Source organism: Peromyscus eremicus, chromosome 8b (genome assembly GCF_949786415.1).
Source record: "Peromyscus eremicus chromosome 8b, PerEre_H2_v1, whole genome shotgun sequence".
In the NCBI taxonomy this organism is placed as follows: Eukaryota; Metazoa; Chordata; class Mammalia; order Rodentia; family Cricetidae; genus Peromyscus; species Peromyscus eremicus.
The window spans coordinates 10,734,837-10,758,833 of NC_081424.1; the positions used below are offsets into that span (position 1 = coordinate 10,734,837).

General features: G+C 47.6%; 1 protein-coding gene across 1 annotated transcript in view; it reads left to right on the forward strand.

Annotated features, from left to right (window-relative positions):
* Armc2 (armadillo repeat containing 2) overlaps nt 1-23,997 on the forward strand; it is a 106,448-nt gene that overhangs the window by 23,103 nt on the left and 59,348 nt on the right. The window contains exons 5-8 of the mRNA XM_059272486.1: nt 4,422-4,614; nt 14,515-14,591; nt 19,038-19,136; nt 22,791-22,963. Of these exons, the coding sequence (XP_059128469.1) occupies nt 4,422-4,614; nt 14,515-14,591; nt 19,038-19,136; nt 22,791-22,963 (542 nt within the window). The remainder of the gene's footprint in view (nt 1-4,421; nt 4,615-14,514; nt 14,592-19,037; nt 19,137-22,790; nt 22,964-23,997) is intronic.

A 23,997-nucleotide genomic window follows, 5' to 3' on the forward strand; every position in this document is an offset into this window, starting at 1 on the left:
ACCCCGGGATCCCTGTCATTTCTGCAGATGCCATACTCTGTATTGTCTAGAAAGGGCGCTTTGTTGGGTCACTGAGGCCCCAAAGCCATCTGAGCCTGGAGACCCAGGGTGTGCCTCTCCCTGGGTGTGAAGTCATTTGTAGCTACACCCCGTGGGTGGGGCTTGGGTGAGATGACTTGGGTTGAGACTAGGAAAGGGGCCGAGTCTTGTGTGGTTATCCTCAAAGGTACACTTAGTGTGGAAGGCAGGTTTGAATCTAGAAGTGGTGACCACCTCCCCCCCACCCCCACCCCAGTTATCCAAACCAGAGGCCTCAGGGCAGACGCCACTATATCCCGGTCCCTGTCACATTTTCCATCACCAAGCCCTCTGGAGCTCCCTGGGAGGGATGGAGTCTGTGTCCTCCTTTTCTGCCACTCCCAAAGCCTCACCACCTCTTGCCTCACCCCTGCCTTGCTCCCCTTAGATTTTTCCTCAGCCCTTCAGGGGTTTGCAGGGTTTCAACACAAGACCTTGGGAACCATCAGCAGAGTCTGGAGACGCCAAGCTCCTAGTCACTGGTGCTGTGAGCAGACGCCCTACCCCTCCAATCCCAAGGACCATGAGAAATGTTCGTATTCTGCGCCCCTAGAGCGTTAAAAGGCGCAGAAGGGAATACACCAGATAGCATCACCCCTTGTTCAGAATCCTTCAGAGGGCCTCTGTGCCTCCAAGAATGATGATCACGCTGGGTTCCAGACAATTCCGGAGGATGCTGCTGGTAAAAGTTAACAGCTGTTCCTTGGAAATGGGTCCAGAGCTCAGGCAAGTCAGGAAGACACTGCTCATTCCTGGCCATTGTGCTTTCTAGAGGGCAAGAAAGCCGTTCCAGACAGGACAGAAAGCTACTGAGTGTTCATTCGGCCCACGTCCCCCAACTTGACCTGGTTGTGGAGTCTCCCAGGAACCCAGTTGGGCACGTACTAGTCTGTTCTAGAATGCAGAAAACCTTTTTTCTCGAGGTCTGGACAGTAAGTATTTTAGGTCCTGGTGGTCCATTCCATCTCTGTCCAATATATTCAACTCTGCCATCATAGTGTGGAAGTAGCCATTGCTGATTTATGGCTAATGATTTTCATTGGTCATAATATATTGTTGTTCCCTTGGCTCCCCCTACACCCAGCCCACCCCACTCATCCAAAATTATAAAAGACCGTTTTTATTACTATAAAACACGAGGCAGAGCAGATTTCCTGGCCTCTGCCCAAGGGGATGGAGTCCCAATTCCTTTGCAAGCACAGCTGTCGTGGCCTGGCTCTAGCCTGATCTATCCCAGGCCCTTGCCTGTCCTCAGGCATTCTGGGAGCTATGAACCTCAGAGCCTGTCCGCCAGCAACCTACTTCTCTCAGCTAGGCCCCGCCCACTCAAAGTTCCACACCCTCCCAAAACAGTTTCACCAGCTGAGAACCAAGTGTTCAGACACACCTTCAAACCCTAACCGTGCACCCCCAGGAGCGCTCCCCACCCTCAATCTCCCCCCCCCACACACACACGCAGCTGGGTCAAGCCTCCAGCAGGACCCATGGTATTATTTGCTGGGCTCAGTGCAAAAGACAAATTGCGTGCTGGAAGCCGGCCTCAACTCTGGACTTAAGCTCCTTTTTTAAAAGTTGTCTGTTTCCTGTTGACCCTTCCAGATGCTTCTGGGACCACATCTCCTTTCCGCACTTTCCCAGATCAATTCCCAGCCCCTCACTTCCCACTGTCAGCTTACTGCCTGTCTAGAACATTTATTTATATTTTATGTCCACACCTCTGCCTCCCTGTGTCCCCTCCCGGATCAAGCAGCTCCAGTGTGCTTTCCTGTGTGCAACACGTCTGAGACAGAGCTGTCCCCATGTCCTAACACCGGACGGAGGTTTCTGTCTCCTCTTGAAGTTGGCCCATGGTCCGCAGTGGAATTCTACAGGTGTCGCACGTGTGTATCAAGGGCACCGAGAATCATTATGTGTGCTTAGGAGTTTTGTTTGTTTTCCTGATTTGGGCTTTGCTTGCTTGGTTTTTTTAAATATATATTTTATTTTTATGGATGTTTTGCCTGCATATGTGCCTAGTATCTCCGGAGTCCAGGAGAGAGTGTCCGGTCCCCTGGAACTGGAGTTACAGATAACTGTGAGCCCCCATGTGGGTGCTGGAAATCAAACCCAAGTCTTCTAGAAGATCAGTCAGTGCTCTTAACCACTGATCGCCTCTCCAGTTCTGCTTGTTTGTTTCTTGCATTATAATCCGCTGTCCTCAAACCCCACATAGAGGACAGGCTAGCCTTGAACTTACAGCAATCCTCTTCCTCCGCCTCCTGAGGGCTAATAGTATGCGTGTGTGCCACTGTGACTGGCTGTGCTCAGCTTCTCCATCTGGAGTCAGGGGAGTGTCAGGCAGCTCCCCTCCGTGGGATAATAACACGTTAGGTGCATCGTCATGCGGACAGGTGAGCCCGGCTCCCCGTCTGCAGTTCTGCTGTGTTCCCCTCTGGAAGGTCAGTGAAGGCTGGAATTTTTTCTCCATAGACTCACTTGTGCAGCAGCTGACATGCAGTGTTTCTTAATAAGTACGTGAAAAGTGAGTGAATAAAGAAAATGCTAAAACCAGAGTGAGAGGCTCAGTGGTTTCTAATCTCAATCAGTGTGTGCTTTGTAAACTGGAAGTACAGTTGTTTAAGGTGGTGTGGTGGAGAGGAAGTGAGTAGAGCCCAGGCCAGAGAAAGGGTTCTTGCGTTGCAGTAGTAACAGCACTAAACTTGGGTTCCGAGGGTGCTGACACCATGCACGTCACTGTATTAGGCCCCAGCAATCAATTCTTACCGTGTGCCGGACACGAAGCGACTGGAGAAGGTGGGAAACCCGAGAGCTACGAACACCTCTTGGAGCTGGTGCTCAGGTAGCTGCGGTATGGAATGGAGGCCAAAGACCTCGCCCCCCCAAACACAAAAGCCCTGAGCCAGGCAGCTGTGGGCGGGACCCGGAGGCTCCACTCTCTGATGCCCTTGGGTCACTTGGCATCACTTTTCAGTTCTTAATTTTTCTCATTTCAGCCAGTCTTTAAGGCTCCCCACAACCTCCCAGTGCGGTGTTTGAAAGCAGGGCAGGCGGAGGGGCTTTGTTGTTGCTGGCTTCCATCTGTTTGCTGGTTTCTGAATAAGGATGGAAAAACTTTCAATTATTTTCCTACGGGAAGCTCACTCCATCCCCACCTCCACCTCCACCAGGGAGATCTATCCCCTCCTCCCTTCGACAGAGACTAGGCCAGCGGCAGGTGGATGACAAGCTATTCCTCATGTCCCTTTGCCGACAGGAAAGCTGTATTTTCAGGGTAAGAACCTGTGTCCCGAAACTCAGCGTGCATCCGTTTTGGAGGGGGGCTGTGTTCTTGGAGCTGCCTGCCCCTCTTTAGGAAGCCTTCTTAGAGGGTCACATTGTTACTGCCCTGGGACCTGGGGCCAGCTCTCTTCCTCCAGGGCCTCTCCGTAGTTCCTGTTCCACCACCCTGGGCACACTCCTGCCTCAGAGCCCCTGCGCAAGCTGGCCACCTTTCTCCAAACATCATCCGCCTCTCGAGGTTGCAAGGACTCACCTTCCTTACCCTAACACCCTCCACCCCTCGTTAAAATTGCTTTCTGTCTCCCTCCCAGTCCCCTTCATTCTTCTCCATTTTTCTTCTGTTTGCCCTTATCAAAACATATCAAAACACATTGTGTGCTTTGCTATTGTATACTATTTATTAAAAGACCCATGTAAGTCCTATGAATAAGGAAATCTCTTTGTCACTGATGTAGCACTTGTACTTGATACTCTATTAATTATATTAATGGTTTTTTTTTGTTTTTTGTTTGTTTTTGTTTCTTTTGGTTGTTCAAGGTAGGGTTTCTCTGTTACAGCTCTGGCTGTATTTTGGTTTTTTGACACTAAATCTTTTGGAAACCTAGAACTTGTTATATAGTAAAGGCTAACTCTGGACTCCTTAACTTCTCCCGTCTATCTCCCAATTGGCTGGGATTACAGGTGTCTGCCATCACATTCAGCCATAAGTTATTTTTAAATGGAAAAATGCTAACATTGTGTTTAGGAAGAATCGGGGGCGTAGGAGTACTTAGTGGGATAGGTAGTTCATAACCTTAAGTGCCTGTATTTCCCTTCAGGTAGACGTCAAGCCAATAGAGTTAATGTCCCATGCATTTTTTTTATCCCCAGAAATGATGGTGCCAAGCCTAAAACTGTAGGAGAGTTTTATTGTGTTCAGAGAGGTTTTGACCATAAAAACTCCAAACTTGATTACAAGCCATGAGTAACTTTTATATAAATCCGTAGACTACAAACAAAGCATTGAAAGGCAGCAACCCCTGAAGTAAGAAATGTGCTGAGAGAATATTTCCTTGCCGTTTCAGCAAAGACCACGGAGGAATCCAAAGAGACTGTTTCCGCGGGGAATTGTACGGCAAAAATAAATGGGATTTATTTAACAGCATCAAAAGCCATTGGTCATTTAAAGAGTCACCCACTCCAACGTACTTACGACCAAGGCTTCAGAGAAACCAAAGAAGTGTCCAAGGAACCATCATCTTATCTCCAGAGCGGAGGGTCAGTATTCTTCGTCGTGGATTTTTGGGTGAGGGTAACTATTGTCACTCAGCGGTTCTCTGTCTTATGTAGAAGATCGATTTGTTCTCTCCCTCTTGTATAAGCATGTTTTTTAGTTAATGCATGATAGGAAAGGTTTTTTTCCTCCTTGTGGTTGAATAGGGTTGGGTTTCCATTATTCCCTACTTCATCCTTTGAAATCCTGCTACACACAACGGCCAAAATGATGCATCGTGGGGCTGTCGGATAAAGGGGAAGTTGGACGGTGTCGGCTAGGCCCTGCGTGACAGATGAGCACGGCTTCTGTTTCTGTATTATCTGGGATTCTTACTTTAGTCCACTGTTGTAAAATCCACAAGAGGGGACCCTTGGGTTATTCTCCGGTAGGAACTTGATTTACATATTCATTGTGCTAACTGGTGGCTAACACAGGAACACCCCATGGGATTGGTTTGCCCCTCATACCTGAATGGTGGGGAATTAGTTTATTTTATGTGTCATTCTTATATAGGGCTTCCCAGAAGCCCTTTCCTACCACACTGAGAGTCAGTGGAGAAAGAAGCGTTGTGTGAGCGTCATGTTCATTCCTACCGTGGTGATTTACTAAAACCTTACATCTCGAGGTCGGAGCAGCAGACAGAACAGAGGACAGGCCCAGGCCCCACTCTTGGCCAGTACTGGTGCTAAGATAAGCAAGGTCATTCAGTTAAAGATCTCTCTCTCTTTTTCTAGAACTTTCCATTGGGTCATCATGGACAAATGCCCGGTTCAAATTTGTTTAACAAGATTAAATTCCACAGGCCATTTTCGGCCCCGAGTCCTTGATGCTCTCATTTTAGATTTTGGATCTGATGTTGGCTCTCCCTCACGGGCCCGCCCCACCTCCACCCCCAAAGTGGCCACTGGCAGCTTGTTAGTTTAGCTGAGCTGACCTTGTCTGCTGACACAGCCTAAAGAGTGTCACACAGAGAGTTTATATTAGGCAACCCAGAAGTCCTTGTGATGTCGCTTTGCATTCAGAACATTTTTCAAATTAAGGAAGAGATGACATATCTCCTTAAGTGGAAGAGGGCTTCACATTAGGACTCTGGGAGCCGAACACAAGGCATCAAACAGGCCCTCCCAGGCAGCTCTTTCCCAGCTGGTGAGTGCCACGCAGGCTGTGGAACTCCTCACCCCAGCAGGAAAAGCAGCAGGGCTTGTGCCCCACAGGAAAAGAGCATTTACCCTGCCGCATCCAACCCTACAGTAATGCAAATTGACTAGATACAGGCAGACAAGAGCGGAGTCATTTGTTTATTTATTTCCATGAAACTTCAGCTGCTGTGAAACAATCGGACACGCCAGGGTTCATTATGCCTCGGTCTTTCTGGGACAGCGGGGGGCATTTTTAGTGACATGCTTTCTCCCACAGACAGCTAAGGACAAACCCGTTAGGGTTGGGCAGGCGCCTCCTCCTGCCTGTTCAAAATGCCCAGACGCTGGCCGGCAGCATCTCTAAGTATTTTCCGTTTGTCTCATGGGATGGTTGTTGGAGTTTGGAGTTTGCCCTCACAGTGTTTCTGTCCTCCTGATCAGTCTCTACCTCCTTTCAGCACTGGGTGGAATTTTCTGAAGCAACGCCAACAGAAAAGTTTGTGTGGTGGGGCTAAAACAAAGGAGAAAATGGAAACTCTTAGTAATTCTCTCATTAATTACATGCGTGGATCAGTTGGGGACACTCAATAATTGTTTCTTGTAAACATTTAAGTGACTGTAATTCCAAGAAATGGCCTTCGCTAAGACGTGGAGTATTCCCAGTTTTGCTGGGTGCATCCTCCCCTCAATTAGCAAAGTTTTGTTTTGTTTTTTATTCTAATCCTGAGACTGTAAAGTGGAAAAATGAAGATTCTTGTCAGTGAGATGAGCTGGCAGGAGATGGTAGACAAGGGGGTGGGGATGAGAGTGGGCTGAGAGGTGGGGGTGGGCATGAGAGTGGGCTGAGGGGTGGGGTGGGGGGTGGGGGTGGGGGTAGGCTGGGGGGGTGGGGGTGAGAGTGGGCTGGGGGGGTGGGGGTGAGAGTGGGCTGAGGAGTGGGTGAGGAGGGGGAAGTGGGGAGGATAGACATGAGTGTGGGCCGAGGAGGAGTGTGAGCTGATGGAAGAACCGAAGCAAGGAGGACTCGCTGGCTCCCCACTCGGGGTCCTCCAGGCTCCTCTGGCTCAAGAGAGGGAAAAATCAGTTTATTTCAGCAAACTTGCATTGATTTGTGCACCTTTAATTTAAAATATGGATAATTCAGACCTTTGGGATGCCCTGGGGTTTAACTTTATACTTACAGTGGAAAAAAAAATTTGCTAGGCAAGGTAGCGTCCGAAGTGAGATGACCGAACTCTGAAAGACAAGCCGCTCCCGAGCACGGGGGAGCCTCCCCTGTTGGCCGGTCACTGCAGTCTCCACGTGCCATTAGAAAGTCACTGGAGCTTTAGAGGGCCTTCCTCACCCACACCCCATTATCTCCGTCACCTCAGGATTGAAAACAACAGAGCTGACATTCTGTAAAAGTCCGGGTGCCTGTCTCCGCCCATCCACCCATGCACCCACCCACCTGTGGGGTCAGTCACGAACCCCTGTGTGCAAATGCTAAGTGCTTTAAGGCTCTGCAGTGTTGTTCAGTGTCATGGTTTGGGAATGAGGGCTCTGGAGGGCGGCTGCACCCCGGGTAGTGAATGATCATCAACAGTGTAGACTGCTCACTGGAGGGAGCCAGGCTCTCTGGGGTCAGGGTCCAGGGTCCCTGTGTGACTTGATTTAGCTGTATATTCCTGTCAAGTCACTGAACACTCCCAAGGGCCCTCTCTGTTTTGTAGTTTTAAGATGGAAATGACTGCCCCTCTTCTCCCTTTCCTGCAAGCCCCCATGGAGGCTGTGGAGTGGTCACTAAGGCTTGAAAACCTTGCTTGTAAGATGCCAAGGGCCTTCAGTGTGGTTGCAGTAAAGCCGAAGAGCCTGTGTGGTAGCGTACGCTGTTCTTAGGGAAGTGGAGGCAGGAGGCCCAGGATCAGGGCTACTCTCCTTTGTATGTCAAGTGGGAGGTCATCCCGGGCTATATAAAACCCTGTCTCAAAAAACAGTGCAAGGGAGAAAGAAGGAAGGAAGGAGGGAGGGAGGGAAGGAAGGGGGAGGGAGGGAAGGGGGAGGGAGGGAGGAGGGAAGGAAGGAGGGAGGGAGGGAGGGAAGGAAGGAGGGAGGGAGGGAGGGAAGGAAGAAAGGAAGGAGGGAGGGAAGGAAAGGCTCCTGGTTAAGTAGCAAAAGCATGCAAAAAATAAATAAATAAAACCAGCAAATATTTAAAATGTCAATGAAACAGGGAAAAAATGATAGCCCCAACCCTGAACTATTAAACATGGACTTTAGCTTCCCTAAGGAGGGCAAGCCCGCTCACTTTGTGTATAGTCAATGCTCAGGCTTTGTGTGGGTGCAGGCTGCCCAGTCCTCTCTGACCTGCCTCCATAGGGCGGGCTAGCAGAGTCCCCAGGATCGAGCTATCACAGCCGATTCAGAAGTGAGCACACAGTCTAAGGAATCCGGGCCGTCCCGACTCCCTGGGCAACACTGAGGCTCTCCAGGCTCTCAGGTTGGGGAGCTCCTACAGTTTAGGATGGCCAGTGACGATTGTTAAACTCCTAGACCCAGCTCTGCCCCACAGACAGCTCCGTTTTCCCAGCCAACCTGTTCTATTCCCTCCTTTACCTTCCTTCCTTTCCTGAGTCTGGGTCGGGGGCAGTTTGTGTACCTCAGGTTAGGCTTTTCCCCGGAACGTTACAGTCCAAAAGTCTAGGTAACTTTCCAGCCTCTATGAAATCTAGGTGAAAACAAAAAGCTAGGGTTGCGGCACACCTCCTCAGACTTTGAGAAAGGTCCGTTAGACGTGAGTGTGTTTCTTCACTGGGCTGCTTGTGAAGGGAGAGATGAGATCTAAGGATGTGGGCAGGGCCTCAAGAGAAGTGAAAAGGCCCCCACGGGAGAGTCCATTAAAGATGCAGATCATGAAGTGACAGGAGGGTGGCGTGGATCGCAGAGTGAGTGACATTCTCTTTTTATTGCCTGTGAGCAGAGTGGGGCGGGGAGAGGGAGTGGGGGGTCATGGAGGAGAAAGAGGTTCAACAAATTAGAATTTAAGGGTGCTGTCTATCATGTCAGAGGGCTTTTGTGTGTGTCAGTGGTTGCTCTACACACGCCAGGGGAACACACCTTCCTAAGTCTACAAAGTCATGGACGGACCAGCTGACTGTTCAGTGTTTCAGTTCTCACCCTCTCTGGATCACAGTCGGCCTCAGCAAGTAAAGACAAATAACATAAGGATAAGAAGTCTCCCAGGACTCAAGCTTCGTCAGGAACAGAGCAAAGACAGGAAGAAAATGCATCGCAGAAGAAAGGCACCCTAGAGTCTCACGTGTTCTTCGTTATCTCACAGGAAGCCTGGATGGCTTGATCATTCTCTCTTTAGGAAGGGGATGGAGCTCTGTGGGTTGCAGAAATTCAAATTGGAGATTCTAAGCCCTCAAAACAAAAACCAAAACAACTGTAATTAATACTCAAAAAGAAATGGAGGAAAGGGCCGGGGGTGGCGGGGTGGCGCATGCCTTTAATCCCAGCACTCGGGAGGCAGAGCCAGGAGGATCTCTGTGAGTTCGAGGCCAGCCTGGTCTACAGAGCAAGATCCAGCACAGGCACCAAAACTACACAGAGAAACCCTGTCTTGAAAAACCAGAAAAAAAGAAAGAAAGAAAGAAAGAAACAAAAGAAAGAAAAAGAAATGAAGAGAAATGTATGCACAGGGAGAGGAAAGTCGTGACAGAGACTTAAACATTAGAAGAAAAGACGCTAGAAACGTGAGACGTGGTGGCCAGGCCAGAGGAAATCATGCAGAAAGAAATAGGAGAGGCTGAAGTTGAGAGAATGGGTGGGAAGACTGAGAGTGAGGTAGAGAGAGGAAATTTGTGTTTTGAAGAGAATCCCCATCTCCTGTAGGTCCCTTCCTAGCATGGGCTCACTTGGAACTTTAGGATCCAGGATCCATAAAGAACTTTATGCGAAAGGGCTTTTTATAACAATGCGGGGGGGGGGGGGGGCAAAGGACCTCTCCCTCGCTAGTTACAGTCAAGTATCAAGTGTAGACCCTTCCAAACACCTGCACTCAGGCTCATGGTCCAATCATCCTCTTGTGTCATCCTGCTGGGTAAAGCCACTAAGAAACCTCGGTGGGCTCCAGGCAACTTTCTATAGATGTAACTTTTCCCAAAATGGATTTTTTTTTCTTAATTCCAAATCTACTTAGTAGCTTGGCAGTGGTGGGGCATGCCTTTAATCCTACCACCTTGGAGGCAGAGGCAGAAGGATCTCTGAGTTCAAGACCAGCCTGGTCTATAGAGTGAGTTCCAGGACAGCCATGGCTACAATGAGAAGCCCTATCTTGATAAACAAAACAAAACAAAAACAGTAACAACCAAATCTAACTAGTTATTATTACCCATATTATTTTATTACTGTTACAGCCAAGGAGCCAAATCTATTTGTCTTTATGCTTTAAGTTATATTTTACAGTCCTTGAGCTAAAAATGGTTTAAATATTTAAAAAGCATTACATTTTAAATAGTTATATATATATATATGTATATATATATACATATATATATATATAATTGACTTTGCCACTGCCCCCACATTGTAAAATATATAAAATACTACTGGCTCTTTAAGAAAACATTTGCTGATCCTTAATTGAAGAACTGTCATCATAATAACTAGAAGAACTGTCTTGAATTATAGCAAAATCTATATATTTGAAATATTTTAAAGAGCTATTATTTTATTTCCTGGGGTATTTATGGTCCAGCGGTGGATGCGGTCGGGATGATTGATTGTGCCGTCCACGGATGGGCTGCAGGGATGCCGGCAGCTTTGTATGGCACTGTCTGCTACAGAAATGTTGCTTCTGATATTTCAAGTGAAATGTAAGACCCTTGTCAATGACGGGGGCCAGAAGACTCTGCCTCCTGAAACACGAGGGTTACGGAGGAGAGGCCCCTGGAAAAACCATACCGAAATTTTCTTCTCTCTAGGACTTCAACCTACAGCCAGCGCAGAGCTTAGATCACGGCGGAGATGTAAAGTCAAAGCCTGATCAAGCCTTCCTAAAGCCCCACACTACCAAGTCCCTTCCAGGTTGTAGGAGCCAGTAAATGCCACTGATGTTTATTTTAAGTCTTTGAGTAGATTTCCATTTGTAGACTGATGTCCTAACTAATGAAATGGTGGTTTTCTTCCTCTAAAAAGAGTGTTATAGAAGAGCCCAATGACTAATTTCCAGAATTGTTTTATTTGGGCACATCAAAAAAAATCATTGTGAAAAATTTAATAATGCTGTTTAATAACATGGAGCAGGAAGCTGGGAAGAACAGTTATTCTGGATAACTGAATCGGGACCTAAATACATCTGAGAGGCAGGAAATCACTGCCAATACAATACTGGAATTTAATAATGCACAAAGGTCTGAACTGCATGGGGACATCTGCCTTAGCTGCACATGTAAGAAAAGAAATTGACTAATCTAATCCTGGGACGTGACCGTCAAAACTGCCTCTGTGGTATCAGGCTGCACCATTTGAGGGTGAGGTTTGTTGGAAGCTGGATGGACTCTTACATTTGCATACTATCTGTGGCTATCTGTGACCGAGAGTATGTAACATGAATATCTTCTCCTTCCCTGGCCGCAGTGTGAACTCAGAGCTAGGGTCCTTTTTAAAGGGACATAAACAGACAGACTGTAAGCAGAAGGGCCAGCAAAGGTGTGAAGACATACCCTGTGGGGAGCGAGCATTTGAAGGGCTTAGGACTGAAGAGTGAGCATATTAGCAGTCACATATTGATGAACTCCACGTTCCAGATCGTTCTGTCCTTCCAGCAGCCTCCCCACCCTTCTGTATAGATGAGGAAACCTCCTTGTAGTAAAAATTTACTTGTTTAATACACACAGCTGTTCAGGGGGTGTGAGCCACGGGAGACAGTGTGGACAGATGAGGGCAGCATCTCCAAATATTTAAAGTATTTAGAGGGTTTCTGGGGGAGGGGAAGATACAAGTTTGTTTTATGTGCTTTCAGTCAGCTGTGCAAGTTCCATGGAGCACACAAGGTCGTCTGCTCCTCTTCCTCTCCAGTGAAGGAGGGGTTTTCCTTCCCACCCTCTTTTCCTCTCTCTGAGACAGTAAACATAGCTCACCTTGAACTCACAAGTGCGCCTGTCACCACCTCCTGAGCCACCCAGCCCATGCAGCTCTGGTTTTCTCTTGGTCCGGTCTTTCATGCTTATGCCTGGCAGGACTCTAGCCGCACCACTCTGTGGACACACAGCTGGCTTGGCCTTGGCCAGACAGGACCTCTTTCCTTGGTCCCCAGCCATTGTGACCCCATCCTCCATCGGGTCCCCTTTCCAGGCACGTGCCCACTACAGGAAGGTGCATTTCTTCGCTCCTCTTTGATGTCTTTGTCCTTGCACACAAACATCCTGGAGGACCGGGGTGTCGGACTCAGAACTACCCTCCTGTGACTCTGGTCCTGTGTACCACTTTACGCCTGTTCTGATTTCCACACCTTTGTCCCACCCAGCGTCAGAAATTCAACAAGACAAAACCCATGCTTACTTGACCCCATAAACTGTCCTCCTTATCCTCTGCTGCTGCTTTGGGAGGCATCCGCTGTCCGGGTCCTCCGAGTCTATAATTCTGTCTTTCAGATGCCTGGAATCGGCCCGTGTCCTGTTAACTTTTCATTTATGGAATTGCACATCATTTTTGTAGTCCCCCTATGATCCCGGAAACATGATCCCTCATTCCTCCTCCTTAGTGCTCTGTCTTCATCCCCCCCCCCCCCCCCCAATTACAGTATCACATCCTCGTATGAGAAGCTGTAAGTTTCTTATTGGCTGTCACTTAGTGTCTACAGCAAGTCCCAAAGCTCCGGGCAGATCTTCCCAGTCTTCCCAGCAGAAACTCTCTGTGCCTACCTCGCTAGTCCCGTGCTGGCAGCTAACCCCTGCCTTGAGTGACCCTCGAGTGACCCTCAGACTCTTGTGACCCTCTTCTCTTCAGTCAGGCTACTTGCTGAGTGATGGAGTTGTCAGTTTCTAGTTCAAGGCACTCCTCGGTCTAACCCTCCCACACAGTCATTTCTCCTCAGCATCCCTAGTTCTTTTGGACTATTCCAGTAAGGTAGGTTTTACCTTCTTCAGAGGAAATATTTTCTGTACCCATATCCAGCACTGATTGTTCCTCCAGGTGCTTATGGACTCAAAGGGAAACAAAAATAGTACTGACAACTTGCTAAGTTCCTTCAGTGTGCCAGCTGACATCCTGAGTATTGCCTTTGTTTAAGGATGGGGAACCCACAGCCATGTAGGTTTCCTGGGTCACAAGGCTGTGAATGTTGGCCTAGGATACGAACCCAGGCTTGTGGAGGCGTCCCTACACTCAGCGTCCACCCGCTGTGATGACCATGTATGGTGGCAGTGAGTCGCAAGCCTGTCTCTTCTTGGGAACTGGGGGGCAGCACTTCCAAGCCTGTGTGCAGACTGAGCACCCTTCTCATGCCTTTCTTTTCTAGAAGTGACACTGCTCACATGAGGCATCGTGGAGCCGACCTCACCCCTGGCCAGGACTCGGAGAGAGCGGGCAGGTACTGGGGGCAGTGCTGTGAGCTGCAAACTGCCTTGATAATTTCAGTGTTTGTTCAGAACACACACACACACACACACACACACACACACACACACACACACACATCATATATGTGAAACTCTTCATCTTAAAATTTGGTTATAGCTAGAAATGAAAAATCCAGTCAGTTCCTTGGCTTTCCATCCCATTGAAGTGGTTTTTTTTTTTTTTTTTTTTTTTTTTTGGTGTGTGTGTGTGTGTGTGTGTGTGTGTGTGTGTGTGTGTGTTTGTTTTTAAGATTTTTGTGTATTATGATGGGTGTGAGCATGGACCACGGCACGCATGCGGAGGCCGGAGGATAAACTGTGGAGTTGGTTCTTTCCTCCCACCTTTATATGGGTTCTGGGAACTGACCCTTTCCACTTTGAGCCAGCCCCGTCTTTATTTGCACATATTAATTATAGATAATAAAGCGTCCCGTGGCATTGTCACACCTGCCTCTGGTGTATTTTTGTCATGTCACCCCCATCATCCTCTCTCGCCCCCTCCCACAGACACTGAAACGATAACACCCCCAGGTCAGCTGTAGTTGAGAAAAGCTGCAGCCGGGCACGCACGCACAAAGTCGAGCACCTCCGTGACTAGCCACGCCCACCCTTGTTTGGAACACAAAGTGCTGCTCATCTGGAGCTTGCCAAAATACACTTCCTGATTATTTTTAACATTTAAAACATTTCTACAAATATTTTTAGAGAATATTGATTGAACTGAGTTTTAAAGTGGGAATGGGACATACCGTGAGGCAGCGGGAAGAACAGTGCCTTGAAAATCAGGAGCTCTGCATTCCAGAGCCGACCCTGCTGTGTGACCTTGGGCACATTGGGCTGGCTTCGCTGGTTTCCAGCTCTTGTTTCTTGTTGTAACAGCGACCTCTTGTGGTCCATATCCTTAACTATTTTTTCCCCCCTAGTCAACTTGGGATTTATTTTTTTTGGTTCTTTCTAGTGTTATATCTCATACTGTTAAGCCAATAGACCTGTGTTCTTACAGATAATGTTAGTTAGAAGGCAAGGTAGATTGAAGCAGACAATTGAACACTGTCTCTTAAACTATTCTCTGTGGTTTCTTCTGAAGCCCTACAAGAACAAATTGCAGTTTATAAAAATGAAAATACATTTCTGTTTCATTCATTCCTCTTGCTCCTAGGGACCAGGGGAAGCGGCCTGCCCGGGCCTCCTCATGTCCTAGCAGCTCAGACCTGAGCAGGCTGGAAACCAGAGCAGGTGAGGTACTTGTGTTCTTGGTCCTCAGCATGCTTCACCCTCAGGATCCTTCACCCTCCGTATCCTTCACTCTCAGTATCCTTCACCCTGTGCACCCTTCACCCTCAGCATCCTTCACCCTGTGCACCCTTCACCCTCAGCATCCTTCACCCTCAGCATCCTTCACCCTCAGCATCCTTCACCCTCTGCATCCTTCACCCTCAGCATCCTTCACCCTCAGTATCCTTCACCCTCAGCATCCTTCACCCTGTGCACCCTTCACCCTCAGCATCCTTCACCCTGTGCATCCTTCACCCTCTGCATCCTTCATCCTCAGCATCCTTCACCCTCAGCATCCTTCACCTTAGCATCTCCATGTGGTTAAGTGGATGGGACTTGTTTTTCAAAGACAAATGTCAGGAGGAAGTCAGAGGCTGAGTCGGGGAGTGTCTAGAGAGCCACAAGGCATCCTGATTAACAATTCTCTGTTCATCAACTTCAGAAACTAGAACCAGCTTGCTCAGAAACCAACATTTATGTCCTAAGTTTTCATTATTTCACTTCAGTCTTACCAGTACCCAAGCCTGATGCCTTCAGTGTGGACAGATGCTCACAGACATCACAGAGTAAAGATATCTGGAGGCTGGCTAAACTTGACCTCCGTGTGGTTCTCAGCTCAGGTTCAAAAGCATTGCCCACTTAAATGAAACATTTTATTATGAAAGCCCTTTGGGAGCTTTATTCTGCCCGAGGAAACAGAAAATATTACAGACCAAGGGCTAGAAATGGCACAAAATGTGGCAGTGAGGCAAGTGAACCAGCGGGCATCTGTAACACGGTCTGGAGTCAATACAAGCAGCAGATGAAACGTTAAGTTAGGGATCTCAGTACCGCATCTGGAAAGACAATGTTCTGTCACCCCCATTTTGAAGTTGGTGACCCCCAAGGGGAAGGACTTGGAAGGGTAGGCATAAAGAAGGCTTCAGTGTTGCAAGGTTGTTGTCTTTATATAAAGAGAAAGATACAAAGGTAGCACAGTGTCAGTGCTGGACCGAGCTGGGCAGGGCTGCACACGTGTTTGCTACTTTATTTTTTCATTCACACAAAAGTTTATGTCAGGCTGGATGAGTAGACATCTACAATCTGGACATTTTGGAAGCAGAGGCAGGATTATGAATTGCAGGTTGGATTGAGCGACACAGTAAGACCGTGTCTCAACAAAAATAAAAATGATGATAAATGGCCTCAAGCTAGCACTGGTGAAAAGTGTCTCTTCTAACTAGCTTCTTGTCAGGAAGGCGGCTCTCCGTGCTAGCAGGGAATGGGTCTAGAGCTCAGAAGAATCAAGTCCTTCCGATTCCCAAGACAGGTCTGTTGCCAAGGCCCTTACATTTGCATGCTAAAAACATCAGCCAATCCTAGCATTGTGTCAAGCTGTTGTGTCCAAAACCCAAAGCTGTGGTTAACAACCGTAACCACTGAGGCAGCAGAATCTTCAAAAACAGGCCGTACTTCTGCCTGACTTACCCAATTTCCTGTTGAATCGTAATTTTTATATTTAGCAAACTGTGAACCTAGATGAAAGTGCTTTTTCAATTTTCATGTTGTTCCCCAAGACTGAGACAAAGAGTGTGTGTGCACGCATGTGTGTGTGTGTGTGTGTGTGTGTGTGTGTGTGTGTGTGTGTGCATGGGTTTGCTTGTTGGGTCTTTGTTTGTGAAGACCATACAGACTGAAAGTCTGAATTTCTAGTCCCTTTGTTTTTTGGTATGTGGGAGTAGGTCCATGCTCCCATAATGTCGCAGTCAGTGTTGGTGTCTTTTTCTGTCACCCTGCACCTTATTTTTTGAGGCAGAGTCTCTCGACCTGTACCTGGAGCTCACCGTTTCAGCTACACTGAACTGACCAGTGAGCTCCCAGGAACTGCCTGTCTGCTCCCCTCTTCTGGGGTGACAGGTGTATAACACCATGCCTGGCTTCTGATATGAGTCCTGAGGATCCGAACTCAGATCCTCAAACTGGCAACAGCAGGTTCTTTACCCACCAAGCCATCTCCCCAGCCCACTTTCTAGTAAATTTAAGTGTTTCATAAATATGTCAAGGAAAATTATTATTATTGACTTATCAACTTCTGGCTTGTCATTTGCCTTCATACATGTTGATTTTGTTTACATACTTTGGCCTTTAAATAGGTTAGTTACCTAGAAATACAAGCAGCTGTATTTTTATACTGCTTGAATATTCATATTTACTTTCAGAATCATATACATGTTTTATCCAGGAATACGCAAAAATCCAAAAGGCTAAGGTGATGGTCTACAGCCTTTTATCTGCCGTTCTGCCAACTTCAATGTTCTCAAAGTTCAAATATCTCTCAAACGCAGTGACATCAGATGTGACCAGACCATAGTGTTGGTCCTGTTAGCGTGCGTGTTCATGGATTATGCTGTAGGGTGTTGCTCAAGAAAGACCCTGTTGTGAACACCGCTTCCTTTCTGAAGTCCAGGCATTTCTGAATCCTGCCCCACACCTGGCCCCTAAAGACAACGAAGTCTTGCTTATGGGTTGGATAGATTAGCCAAAGTCTTCCTGTTTCGACTACATTGTATCTTTACCATTTAACCATAGTTCAGTTGTCAAGAATTCCGTTTGCTCTGGTGCTCGGGGCTTTCCCATGCTCAGCCTTCCTTGGCCCCAGCAAGGTTTGATAAAGGTAAGCTACACTTGCAGCAGGGAGTAGACATTCCCTCAATGCAGAGGTGGGGCCTGAGCAAGGGGAGGCAGGTGTTAATTATACAACTTCCTGGCTTCTCCTGGGAGACATCAGTGCTGTGTGGGGAAAAATTTCCTATTTGGTGACTTGAAGAGTCATTTCAGACATTACTGAATTCAAATTAAATTTTAAACACATACCATTGTGCGTTATACACATACATAGTTCTCTTCACTTCATACAGACAGTTGGGAAGAGTTAAGAAGATTTTTAAAAAACTTATTTTTAATTATGTATATATGTATGTAACTGCATCTCGGTATATACATGCAAGTGCTAGAGTCCGGAAAAAAGACACAATGAATAAATCAAGAATTATAAACAACATAAATAAATAAAGATGGTTGTGGGTATAGAATCTTCTGATTGCTCCTCTGATCTCCAACATGTCACGCACATTTTTCTGGCGCCAGGTTAGGGGCGCAGGAGGCAGACATTAGAGGGGGGAGGCTGAGGAAGGCCCCCATGTGGCCGGCCCGCTCCAGCTCCAGTTGGTGATCTGAGATACTGCCTACACAAGTGGAATCATGATTCGCCACTTCCTCTATGAATTCTGTTTCATACACTGTTGCCTTTCAGTCCGCTGGCTTGCCATGAAACTGAAGGATAAGGGCCATGCAGTCGTGTGACCTTAGGGGAATAATTTAATAACCCTGGCGTCTACCTGGATTCCACGTTCTCCATCTTCAGAAGCCAAACAACAGAACAGGGGCATGAGTTGGGTGTGCCAGCTCACACCTGTAATCCTGGGAGGCCGAGGCAGGAGAATCACTGTGGGTTCAAGGCTAGTTTGGGCTACAGAGTGAGTTCCAGGACAGAGTGAGACCTTGTTTCAGAGCGGGGTTGGGGGGGGGGGGAAGGAAGAAAGTAAAACGCTCCCCATAAGAGTCCCTCTTCTGCGTCTTGGGTGCAGCCACTGGCAGCAGCCACAGCCCCCTAGAGTTGGTGCAGCACTTGGTGGCACGGTGGTGACACACATCAGCAAAGACCTGTTTGTTTAGTCAGGGAAAAGAGGATCACAGATCCTCGGCGTCGCTCCGTGTGTGGCCCCCAGGCAGAGCTTTGCCTCTGTTGAAAACATTCAGCTTTCATAATCCTAAAAGCAAACACTCTCCTTTTTGCTGACGAGGAAGCGGGCTTGGGAGGGTCTAAGCTACAGACAGAGGTCACCCTACATATCAATAATAGACTTGGGGTGGGGAAACCAAGACATTCCCCTCCCCCACAGGAAAGCATAGCCTTGGTGGTACTTCCTGTACAGTGTCTTCCTAAAGGGCTAAGATTTTTAGAAGTGTTTTCGGCTTCTAGTCTTTATATATGTATGTATATATGTATGTATGTATGTATACACACATACACACACATATATATGTATATAGCTTTCTAGTCTATGTTACAGAGGGAAAAGTTTAAGTAAAAAAAAAAAACTGAAACCAGTTTGCTTTCCTACAGCCAGCAGCCTTTTCAAAGCACTCTAATCCCACTTGTAAATTCTGTCTTTGAATTAACTCATCCGAGTTTTATTTGGGGTAGTTGGATGAAAAGACCCATGTTTCTCATTAGAGTTGGGACTCAGAGCAAAGTGAGATTTGACTCTGTTGCTTATTAATTTGAGCCACGCAGGGGAAAGGCTTTTGAGTGCGCCCTGTGAGTCCCTTTTCACAATGCCTTTTCCTTCTCCGATTCCTTTGCAGCCTCAAGAGCCAGCTTACAGGAACAGGAGACAGAAATAGAAGCCGATGAAGTCTTTTGGAAAACACGGATTGAACCGCTTTTGCATGAATTAGAAAAGGGTAAAACAACACTTCTTGTTTTAAATAAAAACTTGGCATTAATCTGTGTTCCCCATGGCCCTGATATTTTCAGTGGACTTGGACCGTCATTTCTGTGGATATGTTGGAAACATGTCATGTATTTACTTACCCTGTAAGTGTGTATAGTAAATAATATGTAAACCAAAGTGTTAGTGGGTAAAATTGTACTTGGAATGTCCTGAGAGAGCCAGTCTCTAAAACTCCCCAGCAGTGCGTATTAGTGCACATCCTCCGCTTGAGGAAAGGCCGCTTCAGCCTCTTCAGGGAGACTGTCCACATTCTAGAAGGTCTGGGAAAGCAGATCTCTTGAATTGAGCTGATCACGCAGCCTGGTCAGCGAGAACTGTGAGGTGGTTTTGTGGATTCTCTCTGCTCCTGAGGTTGTGTGCCTGTGCCAGGGAGGCCGCTCACACAGCTCAAGAAGTGGCCTGGCATGTGTCCTGTCTAGCACTCCTAAGGGCCACAAGGAGGAATTCCTGGGAGGACATGGGGAACTGCCAAGAGGACGCTCCCCAACTTCTTCAGAATTCCACTGGAGAAGGTGAACTAGACTCCTCTGGACCCTTGGTCAGAGCCACAGAGCAAGCCCTGTGCTTAGTACCGTGTGCACAGTGGGCCTCAGTGGGACTGATTGAGCGACTGCTCCCGGGTGCATGAGCAGCAATGGCAGACATTGATGCAGGGGAAATGCATCCTTACACCCGCGAGCGGGAGCTGGTGTACAGCACCTGCTTCCCCAGCAGCCAGCACTTGCTGGTTTTGTTGTTGTTGTTGTTTGTTTTTCTGTTTTGTTTTGTTTTGGTTTGGTTCTTTGCTGTGGCTAGGCTGTGCTCTCCATAGGGTGGGTCCTCTGGGCAGGCTTTCTGGCCTGGGTCCTAACACCAGGTGCCTGGTGCTGCATGTAAATTCTGTACTAAAAGATGGGTGAAACCACATCACCTCCAAAGCCCTTTGCTGCTCCAAATTCTGGGAAGACGAATGTAACAACATTTCTCCCCTGGCGTTACTATTTCCACCCTCCTATTAGCTTGGACAGTGAACTTCGGCCATTCCTTCAGCAAATGGGTACAGATCCAGTGAGAAAGGTGAGTCTGGGCAAGGATTAGAAGCCACATCAGAAGCCTTCAGGTTGGCGGCCTGCCCGGAGGGCCGAGCTTCCACTGGCAGAGTCTTCAGTGGACGCCCAGCTCTGCCCACCGGATACCACATAGAGCAAAGTTAGGGCATATCCCTGAGAGTTTGAGGGTGAGAGACCAGGCCTGTAACCCTTGCACTTGGGAAGCTGTGAGTGTAAGACCAGCCTGGGCTCCACAGCGAGAGCCTGCGTCAAAAACAGAGCCAGCAAGCAAAACAAAGAAATATCGCCTCTTTGTCCCTTGGCAAATTTAAAACCAGCAAGTATCATGGCGTCCGGTTTCCCTGACACCTTGCAGCTCCTTTGATTTGTCAGGTAGCTAGTTACTAGATTAGTTAAAATAGTTACTAGGACAGTTTTTAAAATCCTGTTTGCCCTTCTCCCATATTCCCCGGTACTGATGCTCTACCCACTGCCTCTCCGTTCTCTCCTTGTGTTACTCTCTCTCTGCCCCCTGCGATGCTGTTTGGTTTTGTTTCTAGAACTTTTTGAGAACACATTGCTAACATTTTCAGGGCCAGCCTCCCTTACACAATGGGACTTTGTTTCAAAATGAAACAAAATAAAAACAAAGAAGCCCAAATCCATATTCTTAGCTACTTCAGCCTGTGATTTTCTGTTTGTTAGCTTTAGAAGCAAGCGTGTTCTCCTCCATACCTGGAAGAGACCATACAACACCACACAAATCTTGCCTGCATTTTGCTGATTGCTCCTATGATTTCCTTATTAGAAAAAGAAAGCCCCTGATTCACAAGTTTCAATCATCTGCCGCAGCCCTTTCATGATCCTGATACAAGTGAGAAAAACAGGCCATTTACCATCCAGAACATCCCGTGCATCAGGTTTTCCTCGGGTTTTCTCATGCTGAGACCCAGATCTGGCCTTTGGGGCAGGAATAACCACACACTTATGACGCATCTTTCATGTGCGCAGGAGGCCCATGTGCTGACCTATCCTCACTGGAAATGTGAATTTTGATCATTTGGGTCAGGTGGTGTGTGCCGGGCTCTGGCTCTGTGTGGCTGCTGGGTTTCCCTTTGTGGCTAAGGAGTGACTTGAGGGGCAAAGTTGCTAGGTAACTATACAACCCTAGATTACATCTGAAACTCCTAACTAGCTTTAGCTCTTAGAAAGTCTTTGGGGGCCGTGTGCCTTTCTGTTTTGTTTTGCTCTGGCTTCTTAAAACAGTCTCCATATTTAGCCCAGGCTGGCCTTGAACTTGCCATCCTCCTGCCTCAGCCTCCGGAGTGCTATAATGATTATAGTCAATTGACTGATAGAGAGGGCTTACTTGAGCAGTAGTTGAAACTCTGATTTCCAATTCCTCTGTAAGCTACAACAGTCTTTTGCTGAGAACAGCCCAAAGCCTGGACTAGCGAAGAGATGGCCAGTCTGAGAAGAAAAAATCAACACAACAGAAACGCTTCACACACAGAGCTCGGTCTCCCTCTCTACCTCAGTCCAGTCTAGGTCCTTTCCCACCAGCTCTCTCTTATTCAACTGAAAGGCTTTGGAGGGCACTCGGCTATTGAGGTTTAAACTTTTTCTTAGATGTTATTGTTGAAAAGAGCTAAAAACGGCCTGAGTCACTTCCCCTTGCTGGCGCACACTTCCTCCACGTTGGCGTCTAAGCTCACATTATGGTATTTATTTAAGATCGGCTTCCCGCCTTTAAGTTTTGTGATGGGTCCGTCAGAGGCAATACTTCCCAACAGAACACGCTATACCTTGAATTCTTTTATTTCCCCTTGTGCTCCCTTCCAGCACTGTCCCCACCCCCCACAAGAAAAGTCACTGGCCCCGGGATCCCAGCTCTAAAACAAAATGTCCTTGCCTCCCTCGTTCCTAGCTAACATCTTTTTAAAAGTCTCCTCTCCCATAATAATGGTGGATGTCATTACGCCTCTTTTCCCGGAGGAGTCACTTTGAAAGGAACATACCATTCATTGTTTTCATCAACAGACACATTAGAAGGCGAGCCTGCCTGAGGTTAAGTTGGGGATTCGGGGTATTCTTGCTCTACCACGCGGGTGTGCCGATCAGGATCCCAACTCACTTACAGCATCTGTCTGTACGTAGCACAACACAGCTATTCACATGTGAAACATAAATAGCACTACAGGGTAATACTGGTTCCTTTGGAGTCACGAAACTTGTTTGAAGAAATGGAGGCAGAGGTGCAAATGGTGGGCCTCAGTGAGACTGAACAGAGTCCAGATGGACGGCCCTCGGACAGGAGGCCAAGGGAGAGGCTTTGCAAGAAGAGCTAAGTGACTGATTAGTCAATATGTTAACCTAGGAGGTGGAGCGGAGGGATGAAAGCGTGATTGTATTCTATTTGATAATAGATGGCGGTGATGGGAGAAAGGAGCCGGTACCTGGGAATTTGAGGATGTCTAGGGAATGCCCAGGGGGCTTCTCCCTACACTGCTTGTGTTTGACGTATCTGAAAACCAACCGTAATGAGTAAGTGGTGGTTGCTCTCTTTGCTCTGACAGAAGACATTGAGGCCGTGTGTGCTGCCTGCACGCAGCTCCATCACGCACTGGAGGAAGGGCGCATGCTCGGCAGGAAGTTTAAGGGAAGAAGCGCCCTGCTGAAGACCCTGTATAAACTGGTGGATGCTGGCTCGGACTCGCTCAGCCTGAAGCTTGCCAAACTCATCCTGGCAGTAAGTTTGTCTTTCTTTTGTTCCAGTGGACTGCTCTCCATCTGTGCTTTGTCAAACGCTTTGTACACATCGCAGAAAGATGAAAAAATGTGATGTGTCTGTTCAGAATCTGGGGGAAATTAAGGCAATAAGCTTGCATCCCAGGGCTGGACTAGACAATGTTTCCTGAGGGATAAGGCTGAGCACAAAGGGAATATCCCATCAAGCTTGCATCTGGGCTGGGCCTAGAGTCTGTTTTAAAAGGAAGAGAGAACAGGAAAGTTGAGAGAGGGAGAGGGAAGAAAGATTTACGGCATCAAACACATCCAGTTGCTCAAACAGTTAGATTAAGCACGGTTTGGGACTGTGTGGGCTGTTGTCTTTGTCTGTGGTTTCTGCTGGGAGCCCAACTCTGCCTTATGGTTTAAGAAATAAAGACCATGGCCAGGTGCTCTGTGAGCCAGCGTGAAGAGGAAACCAGCGGCCTGTGGTCACAGAAAGATCCCTTTCTGCAAAGTGTTAGAAGAAAAGGCAGATACCAAATGAGAGCCTGTGGCAGCTCAGCCCAGAACATAACCTGCTGGGCAGCTTCGTTGTACAGCCGTAAACAGTCAGAACCAAACGATAAGCCATAGCCATTCTGGAATGTTCTAAGAGAGCATCAATAACAAATGGATGAAGCTCCATTTCCCTATAAAAGTAAATGCCCACCCCATCACTGGTGCAAGGGAAGATGGGAGATCGGACTGAACGATGGAGGGGAAGCCCCGTGTCCTAATAGTGCAGTGAACATGTCCATTTCATCTTATTTTGATAACGAAGTCTTTCATAAGCAGAATATTCTAGCCACATTTTCTGTGTAATTTTGGGTGGAGTCTACACGCTTACTTAGCTGCCATCATAAACTATCCATTCTCGTTTTAGAAATCGGGGTGTGTGACTCAGGGCAATGTCCCTTTGAAAGAGTAATTCCATTCTAGGGATCTGATGATGGAGTTGTCCCAGGGAGGACCCAGGCTGCCAGCACCCAGGGACTGACTTTACCTTTTCCACAG